The sequence below is a fragment of the Uloborus diversus genome, chromosome 9 (assembly GCF_026930045.1).
Source record: "Uloborus diversus isolate 005 chromosome 9, Udiv.v.3.1, whole genome shotgun sequence".
Taxonomy (NCBI): domain Eukaryota; kingdom Metazoa; phylum Arthropoda; class Arachnida; order Araneae; family Uloboridae; genus Uloborus; species Uloborus diversus.
This window is the reverse complement of record NC_072739.1, coordinates 97,218,077-97,236,675: the sequence shown is the minus strand read 5'-3', so window position 1 is coordinate 97,236,675 and position 18,599 is coordinate 97,218,077. Positions and strand designations below refer to the sequence as shown.

General features: G+C 34.3%; 1 protein-coding gene across 1 annotated transcript in view; it reads left to right on the top strand.

Moving 5' to 3' along the window:
• Positions 1 to 18,599, top strand: part of LOC129229346 (zinc finger protein basonuclin-1-like) — a 199,831-nt gene that overhangs the window by 87,315 nt on the left and 93,917 nt on the right. Inside the window, exon 3 of the mRNA XM_054863637.1 lies at positions 14,607 to 14,709. Coding sequence (XP_054719612.1) covers positions 14,607 to 14,709 — 103 coding nt within the window. The remainder of the gene's footprint in view (positions 1 to 14,606; positions 14,710 to 18,599) is intronic.

The window sequence follows — 18,599 nt, the reverse complement described above, 5'->3', positions numbered from 1 at the left end:
TCTCCATTTATGCATACATCCCTAATATACGCAAAAGTACTTGTTTAATTAAACACTATTTTACAGTCGTCTAATACGCACAATGATTATAGCTTTATGAATTGAATCAAGTTCAAGAAAAAATTTGTCGCTATTGCTGTAACAAAGGGGAAAAGCCCCCCTCCATTAATTTGACTTTCCATACCCTCCTGCATGAAATAATTTCTCCCTCAATTGAAACCAAGATGGGTAAGATAGTTTTTCGAATTCCAGGAAGAGGCATACCATGTACAAACAATGCTTCGCGACGTATAAACGATTCAATTTTCCATTAAATAGAATAGGAATGAATCGGCACTTTATGAAAACGACGCAGAAATGAGGGACGTATGAACGAGGTTTTACTGTACTGCCTAACTGTGTTACATTTCTTTACTTTTTATCTTTCGCACGGGAAAAGTTATTTCCCCTACCGATAGGCTTTGTAGAAAATATGAACTTTGAAATTGAATAATTCGTCTAATATCGCAGTCTATTGTATTTAGCTCTGCTTTGCGAAATTCAGCAATAAATTTTGATTTATTAATCGCCATTTCTTCTCTTTGTGATTGATGCCTTTCTGCAAAGCTCAACACCCGTGGTAGTCTCATCCACAAGATTCTCACCATTACTCTTTCGACCCTTACATTTCTCCTCACCATTTTCCAAAGTTCCATCTCGTATGATGATCGCGTCTGATGATGATGATCCTCACCATCATCATGATGGTCGCCCCCCTTCAAAAAGGCCGATGCCACCAAATTGTGGTCGGAATATCGCCTTCCTTTCATTTAAGCCTTTTTATTTCTTGATTCCCTCTGCAATGACATCAGCTCGAAATGCGGAACTCGCTTTAAAAGATCGCTTTTATATGGAGTGTGTGTGAAGGAAATAATGAGGAATGAAATTGTACCGGACTCAGGTCCATATGTCTGTATGCTGCTAAATTATTATTACTATTATTAGCGGGAAGAAGCGCAGCTTTTATGTCTCTGCTTAAAAAGGACTTTGCTATAAGCGTGCGAAACGTTCTGTTTCATGTTCAGGTTTTTTGATTTTGTTTCTTTTATGCTGGGAAGCGTCGGGGCATGTTTACAGAGGAATTCAAGGTGCAAATGCGAATCAAGTAATCATTTAGGAAAGAAAAAGGCTCATTAGAGGGAAGATGGTGCACAAACTTTCGTGGAAAACTCATAATGCTTTTAGTATTATCAACGTCTGTGAGATATCTATTTCTTCACTAAGTGCTGAAAACTTTTCTTCTGGGGCTTTTGCGAAGATTTACTGAGTGATGAGATTTAATATATTGCATGACGGAAGCAAGGAACTTTCGATTGAAAAATATATGCATTTGACCTAAGTCTCGGTATCATGATACAGATACACAATAATTAAATAAATAATAATATAAATAAATAATAAAAATAAAAATAAATAAATAAATAATTGAAATGAAAATAATAAAACAAAATGAAGAACGAAATGACATATAAATGCATGAATAAGTAAATCAATAAATAAAGATCCGAATTAAAATACAGTAATTAAATGAATAAATGAAGCCGAAAATAAAAAAGTACGTCTTTTTCTGATCCTTTGTGAAAGCTCTTGTAATGAAAGACTTAAATGAAATGGCTGTATGCTGAACTTCTTTGAAAGAGTTTACTATACCAATGCTTACTGTTCATTTTAATCATATTTTTTAGTTAAAAATGTGATAATTTTAATATTTTATTCATGTTTTTCATAAAAAAATAAACACATGAAATAAAATACAGTAATTAAATGGATAAATAAGGCAGAAAATAAAAAAGTATTGCTTTTTCGGATTCTTGGTGAAAGCTTTTGTAATGAAACACTTGAAGGAAACGGCTGTTTGCTGAGCTTCTTTGAATCTGCATACTTTACACCAATGTTTATGGTTCATTTTAATCATATTTTTTCGTTAAAGAAATGCACTTGTGAAACTCAATCGTTTTAAAATCATGTATCCTAAAGACATAAATTGTTTGACTAGAAGTTTTGCGCTAGAAGTTCGTGTAATTTTATTGCCAATACAGGATTACTTCACATCAAACAGGGCCAACAAATGCCTTATGATATTAGTTACGGTCTTGATTCCGAAAATACAACACCATCTTTATCCCATTTTGACCATGTCGAGAGAAAAAAAAAATGAGTTTCAGAAACCAGAAAGAGATTGGGAAGAGAGACAAATTGTCAGGTCGTCGAAAGCTGTTAAAATCGTCACATTAATTTGATTTTCCTTTCCTTTCTTGCACCTCGTCATTGTGGAAAGCAAATTTGCGACGTCTCAAATAGATGGTTTAGAGCATCACAGATGTCTTTTGGCGCGAACAGGAAACAATGATAATAAGGCGAGTTTGTGTTCCGGCGATGTCGTTGAAAGAATAGCGACAGTTGTGAGAAAAAGTCAAGCAGCGTGTCGCCTTGAAGATTTAAATCGCACCCAGAACAAATTTTGATGTGACAGAAATTCTGTAATTGCATATCTGATTTTTTTGTTTTCCTTTACGATGATGAGGCAGAGGATTTGAATTGAGCATCTGGCCACGTAGTTTGCTTCTCTTTTGAGGAGGCAGCTTCTCTACTTGGAGATAGCTTGCTTATCTTCAGCTGAAGATACTTTGTGTCCGTAATTGAAAATGTTTCTGTGCTTGAGGATTCTTTGTTCCTTTCTTTCTTTATTTAATTAACTAGCTATGTTGCACAGCGTTGCACAGTCTACCTCGGAAATATAAGTTGTGTCAAGTGACGCGTGTTCAATAATCAGGCTAAAAAAAATAAAGAAAAAAATAACAGTAAAATTCCCTATCAAAACGCGTAGAAAAGATCAATTTTTTACTCAAAATTTAAATTTAGACCTCTTTAGATTTTTTTAAAACTTCCACAAATTCAGTCATTGTTATATTTCGGCGTTTACATTCCGTGTTACAAATTTTCTAGCGAACAAGGGGACAAAAAGCCCTTCGTGAATTCCTGAGCATCAAAGGACCTTTGTGTCAAATTTTGCAAAGATTCGACCTCAACTGTGGATTTGTACAAGGAAAAACCCTCTATGAGAGTTCAATCAGCATCAAAGAACGAAGGACCTGTGTTAAATTTGACAAAGATCAGACGCAAACTGCATTTTTATGAGGAACATACACTCACGCACACATACAGCAAGCTTTTATAAATGAAGTAGTGAGAACTAAAGGAATGCGAGTGGCAAAATTAAAAATTTGGAGGTAACCAATACAAATGGTAAGTGAACCCCTCCTCTGTCTTGGGGCAAGACATAGTAACTAGTAGCCCTGGTAGGTGCTGCTGTACAGCATAATTTAGAAAAAAATTCAATGAAAGCCTACCTAAGGACGTAATCTTCATGTGTGTTTTACTCGAAACTTAAAAATGTCCACATACATCCCTTTGCTTCTCACTGCCTCAAATATGGATTGCTTACTGATGTATTTTTCTGTTTCTTCTTAAAAACATTATTTTAAAAATATTCTTAACGATACTTGAAAGAAAGTACTCCTTGTTTCTACACTTGAAGACAGTTGGTTAATCTACTTTAATATTTACTCTACTTCTTTACTTGAAAACAGCTAGTTCCTCGAATTTTAAATGTGCACAAAGTATCTTTCATGAAATACACCGCCAGCTCTGTCAATTCCAGCCGAGGTTTTCCACCTCCAGCTCAGTCACTCCTATGCCGGGCTGATGAGTGCTAATAAGCACAAAACTGCAGTCCTCGGCTGGAATTGACAGAGCTGGCGGTGTATTTCATGTATTTCTGCCTTAGCCCTGGTTATAGGGCGGTAACTTACTGAACAAAGTATCTTTATCCAAGGACCCTTGTGTAAATAATTGGCAATGCTATGCATCACTCATTGAGTAATCTTTACGCGTCTCTACTTGAAGATTCATGGTTTCTTTGACATTTATTTACTTATTTTATATAATTGTATTTTATTTTTTTGTCTTCTCCTAACACTCCCCTCCCCTTCCGATCTTAAAGATACTAGCACGGAAGTGTTTTTTGTTTCTTCACTAGAAGGCAGTATGTTTCTCTCGTTTAAAATGTACTTGATTTCTCTATTTGATGATGGAGTTAAAAAATTTTGAATGTAATTTTTCTCTAAGTACGAAAAAAAACTTTAGTAAGATTAATATGATAAAATAAGACTATAAGAAAATACCATTTTCAAAGCTCTCTCTCCGCCCCCCCCCCCTAATTCCCGTATCTTAAACAGTGATTCTACTGCCGATTTGCAACGATGTTTCAAAAAATAAAACATGTGATAGCTACGGATCTGGACGTGCTCTAATAACACGTACGAAATTGATCTATGTTTAACACTACCCATCTCAAAAAATCCTCTTTGGAGACATTCAGACTATGAAATTTTCATTTCCAATCGAAATCACGGCGCATGAATTCGTAATGCGCCAGCGTTACATCGCCAACTTGCACAATACGAAGCAACGCGGCGACGAAAGTACGCATGAGTTTGAATATTAATTCCTGCTAAGTGGTCGGAGATGCGTGCCCCTCTGCTCTAGCGTCCGAATAGGGCCCCACCCCTTTCGCCGCCCCATCAACAGGGCGCCAAATGCATGCCGTCACGCCATGTGTCGTGTCGCGTAACAAGTCCATTGCATAGTCGCACGTGATTGCTGTGTTTGGCGCGCATTTCTATTTTGGCGGGGCACCGACGCTTTTCCCCGTCTGCGTTGAGAGATAATTATGAAGTAGCCAATTATGTCAAATATTTTTAAATGATTCTAATGAGGTATGGGTTTGGCGATGTGAGGTTGAAGCCTCACAATCACCATGCTGTGATTATTTCACAATTCTGTGACGATTTACATACATTGCAAATCTTCAGACACTTTTGAACGCGCACACTTCTTCCCGTTTTTAGAACACATTGAAGCACACTTTCAGGAACAATTTTCAAAGTATTTCGGACAACACTTTTCAAAACACTTACTTGGTTCAGCACTGTTTAAATACTTTTGGGAGTGCATTTGTGAACATATTTTGAACCCTGACACATGTTCCTTTTTTCAGAACAGTTTGTAGCACACGTTTTGTAACCCCTGTGGTAACACTCCATCGATTATACCAACAGATTTTGCTGTTAACTTTACAGCATCTACACCAACCGATTGTGATTCATTGCAAAGTATTCTAAAAGAGTGATTCATTTCTTTAAAGTTTGAACTATGCATTCTAAAAAATGCACTGACGATTAAAATCATATACTTTGAATTACATACAAGCCATTTTTTAAACAATATAGATAAAAGTGTTTATATTTATTTAACTTCATAAAATCTGAAGAAAAAAAATGAAGAAGGGGGAAAAACAATCTTTAATAATATGTGAGTGCAAAAAAAAGGAAAAAAACTTAAAAATCGGCGGATTGATCACAATATAATGACAATTTTATAGCTTGGAAACTTTTGCGAGCTTTACAAAAATATTCGTAAAAACATTATGAAAAGAAAAGATAGTTGGAAATAGATAAATCACCAGTATGCAATGAAGAATTTACCTACTTCAACTGCCTGACTAATCGCTAATCCAGAGCTTAAATATTTTTGATCTTGAACTCCTAAATTGCTTGAAATATACAACTTGTCCCTATTGTCTGGGCGCTGACATCATCAACATGTAGCAGCTGCCTCCCCGAACCGATCCCCGAAAAAGTTCTCCCCAACCCCTCAAGCTAAATGGCCCCAGGGAGCACTGCCACGAGAAATGAATCACACTAAACTCCATTGATCTCTTCCGAGCACTAGTTCTCAGTACAATTGAATCCAAGAATTTCAGACTGTATCCAATAAAAATATCAATAATAGGAGTATTACCAAGAAAAAAAAAGACTCTATCAAACAGTAAAAATTAACTTTTATTGTTGCACTTTAAATTTTATGTACTTTTTAGTTAGCACACGCAGCTATAACCAGGATACAGACTACCATTTTAGGGGGGAGGGGGTCATGCTAACGAATGCCCCCCCCCCAACCAGTAAACGAACTCAGTTTTGGGCACACTAAATTTCTGAAACTGCTTCGGTGTCAATAAATAATCCTAAATCGTCAAGGAATAAGGTATAAACGTTACAAATAAATTTCACAAGCAATAAAAAAACATTTTATTTCAAATATTTACTTTCAAAAATAATTATTGAATTGAGGGGCTTCTGAAATTGTTTACAGTATGTGTTTGAACACAATCTGGATGGAAACTACTGTCGACAGATTAGGGGGGGGCGTCATGACCCCCCATGACCTTCCCTTTGTATCCGCCACTGGCTATTACAATAGCATTTGCAAATGACCGTACTACCATTAACGCAACGTATCAAACGTGAATTGAATCGTTTTATCCCTGCATTATTATTTGCTTACTTATTTGTTTATTTACTTTCATTAACTCAGGAAATGTCGTCTGCCTTGTCTAGTGGTCAGTGAAGTCTGACTGTGACAGGAAGGTCCGGGTTCGAATCCCGGCTCGGGCATGGACGCACTTTCTCCCTCCTGTACTTGTCCTTTCCCTGCGTGAATGTGTTGTTATGCTGTGAATGGTTGCGTATACCCTATAAACGGGTCCTTATGGCACGTGTCTGCTGTAGAAGTCGGACTTCACACCAAATTACGGTACTGTTGGAAAAGTGAAGCAGCGCACCCCAAATTGCCAGCATCGCTGGCACACAACAACAACAACTCAGGAAATGATCTTTAATTTGCGAGACATTTTCATAGCCCAGGATATAAATATTCTCAATTTCATGGACATTTTCATGTGAAATGCAATTAATACCTATTTCTGCCTCAGTGCCTTCTTGAAAAGTTAATAAAAACACCTTTTTTAAGATGTCAAGTCATGGCTTTTAATGGAAAGTGCAAAATTAAAACAGGTATTTATTCCTGCCATAAAATATTCCAGTCTTTAAGAGAATCTATATCCCTATATCCTAGTATCACGATTAAATTTTTCCATTATATCACCTGTTTTTTTTTTTTTTTGTAAGAATCTTTACAGATATAGTAAGCACTAACTTTTTTTTACAGAAGAAAAAGACTTAAATATATTGTAAAAAGCTTTTAGTTCTCTCGAAAAGGCTTGATTTGTAAATTTAAAAAGTTTCGATAAGCTAAAACTGATACTGAGGTAAAAATACTAATAGTTAAATGAATGACTTTGCTATGAAGTATACATTTCTTTTTTTTCCAAGAAAGGAGTAATTCTGTAAGCAATGTTTCTTCAGTGGTTACGAGGGGTTTTCATATGTTTTTTTCTTCTACATATTGATATTCAACACCAATACCCGAACTCTAATGTCAATTTTTCATTTTTTTTTTTTTTTTTTACAAACGTAATGTTGTTAGATTTACATCAGTTTTGCAATCTTTTATCATTTTCTTCTATTAAAAAGTTACTATGGATGGAGCAAACCCAACCTGGCAGCATTGTGAAGGCTATGCACATCCTAATCACACCATACGAACGCTACCAGGTTATTTTTGCTCCAACTATAGTTGTGGTGTGATGGTACTGATAACTGAAAATAAATATGTTTTAATACTCCCTAGTAAATTTGTCATTTTTGACATTGGCAATTAGGTACCTTCCATCTTAATATACTGAGGGATCAATTATAACGCACCTATCTAAAAAGGTTTTATAATTAAATTTTATTTTATTTTAAATTCATTGTACTTTGTTTGGATTCGAAATTAATACTGATATTTTACAAGGCTCAGTCTGCAATTAAATTTTATTCCAAGCTATCATATTTTGTTTCATCAAAGAAATATAATTTTTAAAAAGGAAAAACTTTATGGTAAAAACGTGAAACGAAACTTTCCTAGTTTTTTTTTAAATTTTTTTATTTTTTTTTAACGAAAACTGTACACTAACTAAAGAATTGAGAAATAATTCAACAGAATTTTTTATAGTATCGTAATTTCGGCTAATTATTTCCTATAATTTCATTCGCGTGTATGATGCAATTAAACTTTGTATTATAATTATCAGCAGATATTTCAATATTAGTTTTAAATATTTCAATTAAATATTTTTCAATAATTTAATTGAAATATTAGGGTTTTTTTTATAGGTTTCATTAAATAAGAGGCCAAAAAAATTAATAGATACTCGTATTTTAATGCGTTTGATTGATCAGATAGTTATATTAAAAATCGCAAAAGTAAATAACGACTTAAAATGGAAAAAGTTTAATGAAATTTCATTGAAATCGTTAATTCCACTGCGAACGAAAACTTTTCATGGGAACAGCCAGAAGTTCGGTTTCTTAATTTTTTTCTTTGATTCATTATTTAACAAACTGAAAAAACATTGTCGTCCAATAACATTATTTAGATAAAATTTAATTCAGTTTTTATTCTAAAAAGCAGTATTTATGTAGATTTTTTCTTTTTTTTTTATTAATATCGAAGATTTTGCAACTAACTACGAAATTTAGATTTTTAATGGCACTAAGGCATATTATAAGGCTTTTAAATCTATCAAAGGCATTAAGTTTTTTTTTTTTTGTCCCTTTTTTGGTAATCAAATGCAAACTTCACATGCAGAATAAGCAGGAAATAATGATAACAATAATTCTTAAAGTAAGAAAAACAACGTTAAAAAAAAAGCACAAATTTGCCAATTACAGCAGACACGTGTTTCGACGTTACAGGGAACGCCTTTTTCAATACAAAAAGTAATGAGCTTAAGGATGAAAAGACATTGTCTGTAGTTTTCTTTATTTTTCCATGCTTTCCTATGTTATTTCAAAATGTGTAGATGTTTGAAAAAAAAAAAAAAAAAAAATACACGTGTTCTGACTAGCCCTACATGATGAATTCTATATCAAGGAAATACAGTGAATACGTTAGTGTTGTTTGTCCAAGTTAGTTGATTTATGAATCAGACAAAAGCCTATTATTTTATTCTATATGTAAAGGGAAAAAAATTTAATTCTAGACGCGTCAACAGCGACCAATAAAAAAAAACCGTCCAGTACATAAGGATTGAGTTTGTCAATTCTAATCTGAAACTCCGAAAGATACAGTGGAAAACCGTAATTTCAAGTAAGGACAACATAAGGACTTTCGTTTCAGAACTTTCACTAAATCACTTCCGCAAATCTGTAAACATAAACAAAAGTTCAGCAAGAAAGGAAACGACGACAACAAGAAAAGAAGGCCCATTCGAATTTCTTCTCTTGTAAAGTTCTTCTAAGGGCAAAAAAAAAAGTTGATTTTTAATCCACCACCTCACTACATATTCATCGACTCATCTCTGGAGAAATCCCGCCACAGATTGCATCCTTAAAAAAATCCCTGCCGGATAAATGGACAAGCATAGAAAACTAGCGGGGAAAATATATTTCACTCGCAATCTCCACCTTTTGAGTGAAAAAAAAAAGACAGGGAGGGAGGGCGCGAAAAAAGGGGGGAAGGGACAGACCCCTTTTTTTCCAGCCCGGTATAATTGTGTCTAGCAATCTTCTCCTCTGGCCTCTCCGAGCCCAATTCCTCACCACAGATGTGGGAATTAGTCCTAGGGCCTCGTTACGATATATCCCTGCCCTAGTGCACCCCTGCTATTCCCCGAGCTGCATTCTTTGGCACTGCCGAGGTGAGTTCATGCATTATTAAGAAGTAGCACCCCTTTATTTTATTCGAGCTCTCTTTTCTTTTCCTTCTTCTTACGCTCGATGTGGGATTTGTTTTTACTTTCCCTCTTTTAGCTCGCCTCGCTCTGACCGTTATGTTTTGGGGTTGCTATCTTTTGGCGAGAAAGCACCGCTTTCCATTTTCGGTCTTTCACTCCTATAACTCGCTGCATTTTCGTGCTGTAATCACTGCTGGAATAAAAAGCACGTGTTTCCGTAGACGTATTGGAAAAAAAATCATGTTTGTTAAGTTATTAATCTTACCTATATTTTAAAATTATTCTATCAATTTTAATCTTTTCGCTTTTTTTTTTTATTCCAACGATTGCATGTTTAATGGCAACAAAATAACTTGATTTCTCAACTCTGCTTAGGATGGAAGCAGATGCGCTAGATGAGATTCTTTTGCAATTACAAATAAAAACTTTTCGAAAAAAAACTAAAACGAAAAGGAACGTGATATTTTCTCTTCGCCTAAATAAAATGGAATGGTGAAAAAATGTACTCTTTCATCTTACAGTTAGTTCTGACAAAGTTGGAAAAATAAAAATTCATACTACCGGTTGATTTTGCTTGAATTTAGATGTGTATGCAAATCAATATGGTGCACTAAAAATTTTATAATGTGAATTTTGGATTTACCTGATTTTAATCAGGTCTCGACTCGAAAAAAAAAAAAGTAAGGACGATTCAAAATGCATCATTTTCTCTCCGTCTCTCTCTCTCTCTCTCACCATTGTATTTATTCAAATTTTATTCTTATTTTGAATCAGTCAGTAAAAAAGCTCTCCGAGCAGAGAAGCATTGAGATTCATTCAAAACTCATCCATTCTTGTTTGTAGTTATAGCTGTATATAACTGCAACTAGCGGTACCAGCACGGCTTTTCCCGTAGTAGAAAATGTAAAGGTCATTTGGTGTGCCTGCATATTTACAAACAATAGAAGATGAATTTCTCGCCAATTTGCAGTTAATTTTTTTCGCCCATGTTACGGTAGCTTGCTCGTCCACGTTATGGCAATTTGCTAGTTCACGTTATGGTAATTTGCTCGTCCACGTCATGATAATTTGCTCGGTAAAAAACTAATTTTGTGCCAAATTTCATGAAAATCGGCTGAACGGTCTAAGCACTATGCATTTCACAGACAACCAAACAAAGATGCAGACTTTCAGTTTTATTATTAGTAAAGATAAATATTAGTTTCGTGCTTAATTCTGTAGTAGATCACTGGCAATTGCTGAGAAACACAGCAACTTCCAACAACCCTAAAAGTCAGCCTTGACTGCAAGCTTCCACGCCAACCACTAACGACAATTCTTACCCTTTATGCACCCTTCGTCGCTTCTCCTCTCCCCACAGTCCACAAAAAAAAGGGGGGGAGGGGTCAGAAAAAGAGGATCCTCTCTACGAACAGCTGAGACCCCTAAAATAACGCCATGGTCCAGTCAGTAAAAGGATGTGCCACGGTCATTACGGCCCAGGGCCATATAGCCGTAGAAGGATTGCATTTGATATTGCCTGTGCCCAAAAGGCGACCGGGAAATAAGAGGTTTTTTTTTTTTTTTTCTCGTTTTATTTTTTCGTTCCTTGAGGGTGGACTAAGATTTCTCTCTCTCTTTTTTGTAGAAAATGTTATTTCAAGATAGGTTGGTGCATTTTTGAAGAGATCTTTGATTCTTTGGGAGTTTTTTTTTTATATAGAGAAGTTGGAGGAATGAGAGGAGAAAAAAAAGCATTGGATATTATTCTTTGATTCTATGAAATAAAAAATACATAGAATGAAAATATGCATATTTTTTTCTAATTTAAGAAATTTTCAAAGATGAAATATCCTTTATTGTAAAAAAAATATTACATTGATCGTTTTAGAAATTAAATGAATCGATGAGTTCAAAAATCACCCATCTCTCCATCAACACTATATTTACAGGAGAGAAGAAAAACTAAATTTTGGCTTTTTTTTTTTTTTTTTTTTTTCATTTTTTTATCCCTAGAATATGGATGTTTTCCAAGATTCTATTGCTTCTATGGGATAATAACGCATCTTGTTTCATTTATAAAAAAAATAATAATAATTAAAAGTGGAAGATTGTTACATTAAAACATACTTTTCATTACTTTAACTAGAGAAAATTTTAATTATTTACTGAAAACGTGAAATATGTACAAAATTAAATGAATATGGATGTTTCTACCACTTAACGCTAACTGAAGTAAATTTAAAAGCTAAACTAAGTGTAAATTCAGAAATCCTCTTCCGAACCCTTATGATGTGTCCTGTACCACCAAAAAATTTCTTCATAAAAAAAATTTAAAAAAAAAGAAAAAGCCTTTTTGGTATGTATTTTAACACTTTCTGAATGTCTACATTTTTCTTGTGGTTCATGGCAACTTTTACAAAATAAGCCAATGGGGCCTCCGTTAGGTTACTTAAAAAAAAGCAAACATTAATTTATTTAAGCAACTAAGTAATTGAGATACTTCTATTTCCCCTGCTGTTAAACTTTTACGAGTAAAACTAGAAATTACATGCCTCAAATTTGTGTTTTGTTATCTTTTCTTGTTTTTCTATATGAGCAATTTGATAAATGGTTTTCATATATATCACTCCGGCCATCAGCTTTTGAAATCAAGAATTATATTTGTCGTCGCCTTTATTACAGTGAACCTCTGTGATATGGTTGATAATTCTATCCCTATAGTATACTAGAAAATCGTCCATCAAGGTATAACGGGTGAAAATTGATTTTACATTTGATCGATGCATTTGCCTATTTGGTGATATTTTGATAGCTGAAATTTTAACTCCAACCTAGGTGGATGAAGCCTAAACTCCAGCAGATAGCGTTCATTGGTGACCTTTTTTCGTATCTTCATTCTCCTAAAATGACAAGTCTTACCAGTGAAACAGTTAAGTTACCGGATCCAGTTCAGCCTTGTCAAAATAAAGCCTTTCCCTGCATGTCAAACATTAACCAAAAAATATTATCAAATTGGTTATCATGCTCTGCCGCGTTTCATTATTGATGACGTCAGAGCATTACTTGATAAGTGAATTCGCTATTGTATATATGAGGACTGTTGAGGAACTTATTCACGGTATAGGTCTAAACTCAGTTAGAGAACAGATCCTCTCCTTCAGGATGTGGCATGTTTCGAACGAAATAGAGATTTTAATGATTTATATTTTGTATAAATATGGAAAGAGATGACTTGTTTTCAATCTAAAAGGAGTGTCTCCATTAGTTGAACCAGAGCTGAGAGTAACTATAAGACTTTGGGAATAATCTGAAGTGTTGCTGAGCTAACTCACAAGGCTCAAAATTGCCCTAAAATGGCTCCAAAAACGATAAATTATTCCAGTTTTTAAAGAACGGAAGCTATTATATGTTCCACTACACCGTTAAAACTGCAGGTTGCATGAGGTACCTTTAGTGTGAAACATTGTAGCACCAGTCGCACCCCCTTAAGCGTGCCGTTTTGCCCTTTATGGCACATTCAAGTGTAACAGAGGGAGACAAATGACACCCTTAGAAATACCATAGAGTGCCATACGGAACCAACTAGCACCTTTATGGGTGCTATTGGAGTGCTATAAAGAGACCAATGGCACCCTTAAGGCGGTGCCGTTGCAGCTACAAAGTTTCACCTAGAAGTTTCCTTATGCAACCCACTGTTTTAACAGTGTACGAAGTACAAAATCCCAACATTCTCTCAAGATCTTTTTCTCACAGCTCCAATAGCCGATGAAACTACAACAAAGAAACCCCCTTTTCAAGCTCCGTATCCTACATCTGTTGCACAAAAGGGGTATTTCATTAATCTAAAGACATATTTACGAAGAAGCATGTACCGCCATATGGCATATATATATAACTTTTCAATTTATTCCATCGAAAAAGTTAATTAGAAAATGATCTGCAATATAACACCACAGCAAAAGAGAAAGGAAAAAGAAAACAAGAAGGATACGACCTTATATTTTAAGAAGCCATTACCAAAGTAATTAACCCTTTTATGGCCTAAAGCATTTATGACATCCCGATCTTGGAACGGAAGCCAGTGGAAGAGAATTTTAATGACTTATAAATATTGGGGGATAAGATGAGTAAAAGTGCAAGTATATGTAATATGAGCACGTGCATTTTGGTCTTGCAATGTTAATTAGGATTGACAAGCGTCGGTGGAATAACGATGGACGAGATTTTTTTTACTGGGTTGATTGATTGGTGGTGCTTTAGATTAATTAAGATGGAAATTTGAGGCATGACTTTTGCCTCCTCCTGAGAGTTTCATTTGTGGAGGATGGGATTAACACAGATAGGTCAGCGTTTTATAAGTTTAATTTTATAACTCTGCAAGCAGTAGCGCCGCCACTGACAATATAGAAGATAATTAATAAGTGTTAATAAGTAATTTCTTTTTTAGATTAAATGTGTAAAGACATCTAAATAAATGGATTTGAAATCATGTTTAATGTTTCAAGGCTAAAAGCTACAAATAGTTGAGCCAAAGTAACAAAAAATAAATGATATAAAATAATTAAATAAAATAAAGAAAGTGAAAAAATAATAATGAAAAGGTTGAGGGAGTTTCCGAGAGTTTGATCATTTATTTTTCAAACAGCATTCATTTATCAAACAGCATTTATACTCCTCAGCAGTAGCATTCAAACCTTATTCATTAAAGCCAAAACCAACTAAAAACAAAAAATAATAATAACCACAGAAAACTTCATGTATTGAATGATTCCTAATGTTATGGCTTCCATGCTACCCAAAGTAATTGCTGAGCAAAAGTAAACACAAAACAATACACCATGACGTTTTAAGTTTTGCACATCTTGATTTTATCAAGCTTTCTATTAAATCTCTATTCTACTTTCAGGCTATCCGCTGCACGGCACCCAATTGCACTTGTGAAGGATTCGCTCCAAGCAAGCCCACCATCCGTTCGTGTGATGCATGTCATCACGGATGGGTCGCCCATGGTAAGTGAAGAATGTTTCTTAAAAGAAATTTGGTACTTGTGAATCATATCATGGAATAACTTGGGACAATGATTGTATGAATATTTTCAGATTCAAGCGTATTTGTCCCACAAAAGAGTTCTTCCATTCAACTTAACACATATTTTGGCACCAATGCTGGTGACACATTTGGGACTGAAAAATGAGATGCAAACTTCAGGATCAGTTTGCTGATATTTGCTGTATTTGGCAAAATTCTTGCAGAACCAATAATCAGTGTCGAAATTTCTATAATGAATGTCTGTAAAACCATTTTTTCTGCATCGGTTCTCAGCAACCTAAGAGATTTAAATATTTGAGACAATCACCCTTTATACTGTTTCTCACGTTCTATTTTGTTTTAATTTATTTTTGTTTATTTTTTTTTTAATTTTCTATTTCAACTTTCAGACGTCAGTAAAAATAGCAAGATTTCTTAATTTCAAATTGAAATTCTGTAACAATGTACATTTACCACACTTTACAACAGCATTAAAGTAGCTCTACTTATTTTTTTTTTTAATTATTTATTGGAGGAATATATCTTATACAAAAAAAATTTGTAAAAATAAGAGAAAATTATCTTGAAATTGGATTTGATTCTGGATTACAGTTGCCATAAAAAAACTATAATAACCAGAAATAAATTTTAAAGGATCTTGGATTTTGTAGCATTAGTTTACTTTGACGAATTAACTAAACGAGCTGACGGAGTAAGTAAAGGAGCTTTGAATACAATTCTGCATTTATAAAACTATATTTTTTACATGATATCTTGTTCCTGATAGCAAAAATTCAAGAATCAATCCACGGGTAATTTCTTCCTAACGTTGGGGGATTTTTTTTTTTTTTTTTATATTGTCAACACTGGAGAAAATTGCTCAAATTCATCCCTTCCTTTAACAACCGGTCCATTTGCAATTAAAAATTATCCGAGCATTTTTATTATTATTATTAGTATTTTGGTACCGAAATGTAATAGTTTTTTTTTTTTTTAATTTTTTTTAAGCATGAATTCCGTTGGTTCAATGCCCAAACAAAACGAAATAAGAAAATATTAAAGAGCAAATGAGAGCCTTAATACCAGTGATATTTTATTTTTTAGCTGAACGTTGAATTCAGACCACACGTTAGACAAAAATTACGTGTTATTAGTATGAATTTAAAAATAAGATGCTGTAGCTAACCTCAGATGTCTCCAGCACCTAATTTTCAATCTCATGCCCTTCTGTTAAATGGATTGACTACCAAAAAACAAAACCCACAAGCACGAAAGCAATCAATAACTCGTATTCACCCGTGAAATAATAAATTCCTCCCCAGTTTGACCAAAAATACCTGTTCAGAGTCTTTGGCAGCACGTGACACCACGAAAGAGGACAAAAGAACTTGATCCCTCTGGGTTAGAGTGCCAAAGATTGAAGTGATCGTTCGATACCATGAGTCGTCGCACGTTTCAGCTCCTACTTCCTTTTATCGTTTATTTATTTTGGCGACCTTTTTATGAGCATCGTGACACCCAGGATGATAGGTAAACGAGGAAGTTCTTGGGGGTGACAGTGGGTCGCCGTGTCTTCCTCCACTTCCAGCATGTTAAGCAGCATCGATATTACCAGATGATCTTTAAATGTTTTCCTCATCGATACATACGGATTTCCCATTTTGATGCCAAAGTGATGACATTTCTGCGATCAGAAATGTAGATTCACATCCTAATAACCTTCCTGGGGCTATGCTTGAAAATTCACATCATAATAAGCTTCCTGGTATCAATAACATGCAGCATCTGAGACAAGTTGTTCAAGAGAAAAAAAAATTTGCTGCAATTTTTTCAGTAAAAATATTGCGACCAAAGATTTTGTCACACTACAATAGCTGTAGTGGTATGTATTTTATTTTATCAGCATCGTGACATTAATGACGATAGGTAAACGGACATTTAAAATATCGTTTTCAGCAACAACTACATAATTTCAAAAATCTTTTGTCACTTCATCCAAAGTAGGTGGCAACTCTTTTGAACCTCAACTTTAATTTGTATTAAAAACCACAATCGCCCACCTGTGCTACCACGCAGAAGCTGCCTCCTGTACTAACACCTTCCTTGATTACATACTTTATTAAAATGTAAAATAAAAACACTACAGCTGGAAACTAGCTCCCTTAACGACTACTACAATTGGGTAAAACTAATCTGGCAGTAATTACCGGACATTTAAAATGTCGTTTTCAGCAACAACTGTATAATTTCAAAAAACTTTTGTCACTTCAGGTGGCGACTCTTTTATTTGTTGATACCCTTTGAACCTAAACGTTAATTTGCATGAAAAATCACAATCGCCCACCTGTGCTTCCACTCAGAAGCTGCCTCCTGTACTAGCACCTTCCTTACAAGGATGATGGCTAGCCTCTCCTGACGATCTTTGCCTTCCTCCACCCTGCGTGTACTGTCATAAATCTGGACAGGGCGGGACCACGAAATTTCTCGGTGTCCCACGATTGTGAAATTGGATTCGGCCACGGCATCCTACGCAGTTCCTCCATTAGCGGTGGGTTTCTTTGTGTTCAACTCTTGGCTTTCCGATCACGCTCTCTGAGAGATATTAGGATTCGATCTGGTTGACACCTTGTGCTCTGCAATGGAGTAAGTGGGGGTGGTGCTACATAATGGGAAAAGACGTGAGCATATAGGGAAGTTTTCGGTCTTTTGTTCAAGTTCGATTGAAGTTGGTAAGTAAGTCACATAGTAGAAAAGTTTCTTGTTTTAGGATTTTTTTAAAAAGTTTCAAACAACGTTTTGCACAGCAATGAATGAATAACTAGAAAACATAGCTTGTTCGTTGTTTCACAATAATTTGTTCACGAAGTAGCTAAGATATATCCTTTTTATTTTCTTTTTGTCAGATAAAATTTGTTTTTTGTCACATACATGTTGCTTGAAGTTAGTAAAAAAGGTTTATAAAAAGGTATCAGGGTTAGCATTTTTTTAAAACAATTTAAAAGTTAGTTTAAAATCAGTAGTATATAAAAATAGACAAGAATTTCAGCTGCGAAAAGGTAATAATAATAATAATAAACAAGTAAATAAACTAATAAATTAATAAATAATAAATAATAACAATACGTAATTTTTTGATAATAGTTGAGCGATGAAATATGCAACGAATTGAGAATAAATTCATTTGGATTGGGTGACCTTTTGTGAAGAATCCGATGCAAAGTACAGTAAAATAAAAAAATTTTGAAAAAAAAAATAGAACCTACTTCAAAATTGCTCTAAAAAGTGAAAAATAATTTTATTCTTTAAACACCATCGATAATGCTTTTAAACATAATTTTTGAAGTTGGCGCAAAAACAAAACGTAAAATCCAGTGAACCATGCTTCGTTCATATTTTTTTTCAGAAAAGCATCCAAAGTTACGAATGAAAGATTTATATCGTTATTCAAATATGCTGTCATCAATGCATAATGTATGTGATAGTGAAGAAACTGGGCGTGGTTAAATTTATAATTATAGTTGAGTTGCGGCTGTGAATGATTTTATCTATCGTTTTTGTGCCAACTTCAAAAATTATGTTTAAAAGCATTATCGATGGTGTTTAAAGAATAAAATTATTTTTCACTTTTTAGAGCAATTTTGAAGTCGGTTCTATTTTTTTTTTCAAAATTTTTTTGTTTCATTCTTTTTAGTGTAAATCAAGGTTTTTCAGAAATAGTAAGAAGTTACCATCACGAAACTTCGCCTTATTTTTTTCATAAAAATGCTCCATACTAAAAAAAAAAAAAAAAACACTATAAACACGCATTAAACTTTAGGCGATTGGCACTAAATACTTATCTTTGTTCCTCTTTGGAATTCATGTGTAGTTA